We start from the raw sequence: 1,711 nt of genomic DNA on the forward strand, positions 1-1,711 counted from the left end.
GTCCAAGACTCCGGTTTTAGCCTTCACTGACATTTAGTTTGTCTTGACTACTATTTATCATGAAACCCACTGGGGAATAAAATATGATAGATGGATGTTAAGTTGAAGAAAGAGAAATAATTAATACCATTATGGCTCATCTTTAGTAGGTTTCTGCTTAGGCTATGTATCTAATTCATTAACACACGAGTAACAGTCTTATTCCCCACTTTTCAAATAAAAGTATTCACTCAATAGAGCCAGAAACAAACCCATGAAGTATAAGCGGAGGAAAAGGAAGTTTCTTCCTGGTCATGATGGGATGAGCATTAATGTGAAACAGGCAAAGCATTTGTGACATAAACTCAATTCATTGGCTTTGTGCTATAGCAATAAAATTAAAGCATCCATGAATATAATAGGTGGGCAACAATTCACAAACAATTACAAAGGTTATGGGATTACACATATGTAAATAAGGAAGCACCCATATGAAAAAAATTATTCAGTAGGGTACCACACCTGTTGCTGAGAGTATAAAAGTGCCCTAGTCTAGAAGGTGGCATTCAAACTCAGAGTCTTCTCACTGTAACAGTGTTGAACTCACATCTCCTATCAGCATGTCCTACCACAGCTGCCTTGGAAACTTCTCATCCTGCTCCCTGGACGGTTACAGAAACTACTCTGCCCTCGCCTGCCGCACTTCTACCCCCAGCAATTTGGTATGCAGCACTGATTTCTGCTCTCCCAGCACCTACCAGCTGAGCTCTTCTCGCTACAGAGGCTGTCAAGAAACCTGCTGTGAGCCCAAGAGCTGCCAGAAGTCTTGTGTAGTAGCCAGTCCCTGGGAGACTTCCTGCTATCGCCCTCAGACCTCCGTGCTCTGCAGTCCCTCTGGGACCACCTGCAATAGGTCTCTAGGCTTTGGATCCAGAAGCTGCTACTCGCTGGGCTATGGACTCAGAAGCTGTGATTCACTGGGCTGTGGATTCAATGGCTTCCGATCCTTGGGCTATGGAGCTTGTAGCTTCCCTTCTATTGGCTATGGATTTAGATCATGCCACCCAACCTATTTTCCTTTCAGGGGTTTCCAGTCATCTTGTTACCAACCAATCTGTAAATCTGGCTTTTATTGATTAATCTGTTGAGTTGTTAACTCCATTTCAACAATGCATGAAGAATCCATGATAGATCGGATACTGTTTTGGTTTTCTCCATTGAAAGTTAGGCTGTGTTCCTTGGTTACCAGCTTTGTTTTTCCTCCCCACCTCACAAACATTGGCTGACAGATTCTGTAAAACGAATGAGCAACCCAAATTGTATGACTGATAAAATTATGTATTTGCACTCTTCCTCAAAAGAGGTCAGAAATCAAATAATGTTATTCTAATAAATTCTTCATTTGACTCCACCAATATGCTGTTAACGCTGTTATTTATTTGTTTGTGTTCACTGGGTGTGTTTTCCATTACTTCTAGTATTTAGATCGAATGCTCTGATTTTGCAGGATATGCACTAATTTAGGTAGAGTTTACATATTCTCATTTCTATAAGCCCAGGATTTCTACATGCTCATAGTTTCCAGAGTAATCTTTTCTTGTTAATCAACATTTCAAAAAACGTAATAGCTTGCAATAACTATAGGCCAACCATTTTAAAAGATGGAATATAGCAAGGAAGTTTGAAGAGTACAGGAGTAAAATGTAGATTTAAATTATGAAGCACTATATGA

General features: G+C 40.1%; 1 protein-coding gene across 1 annotated transcript; it reads left to right on the forward strand.

Moving 5' to 3' along the window:
- The first annotated feature begins 599 nt into the window (after positions 1-599).
- On the forward strand, positions 600-1,115 carry LOC142441366 (keratin-associated protein 13-1-like). Its single transcript, XM_075543391.1, has one exon. It carries the CDS (start codon positions 600-602, stop codon positions 1,113-1,115), a length of 516 nt encoding a protein of 171 aa, XP_075399506.1.
- Positions 1,116-1,711: the final 596 nt, after the last annotated feature.

The sequence above is a fragment of the Tenrec ecaudatus genome, chromosome 2, assembly GCF_050624435.1.
Source record: "Tenrec ecaudatus isolate mTenEca1 chromosome 2, mTenEca1.hap1, whole genome shotgun sequence".
NCBI lineage: Eukaryota > Metazoa > Chordata > Mammalia > Afrosoricida > Tenrecidae > Tenrec > Tenrec ecaudatus.

Bases quoted from the DNA above. Each gene is read 5' to 3' on its own strand.
- LOC142441366 (XM_075543391.1), top strand. From the start codon at position 600: ATGTCCTACCACAGCTGCCTTGGAAACTTCTCATCCTGCTCCCTGGAC.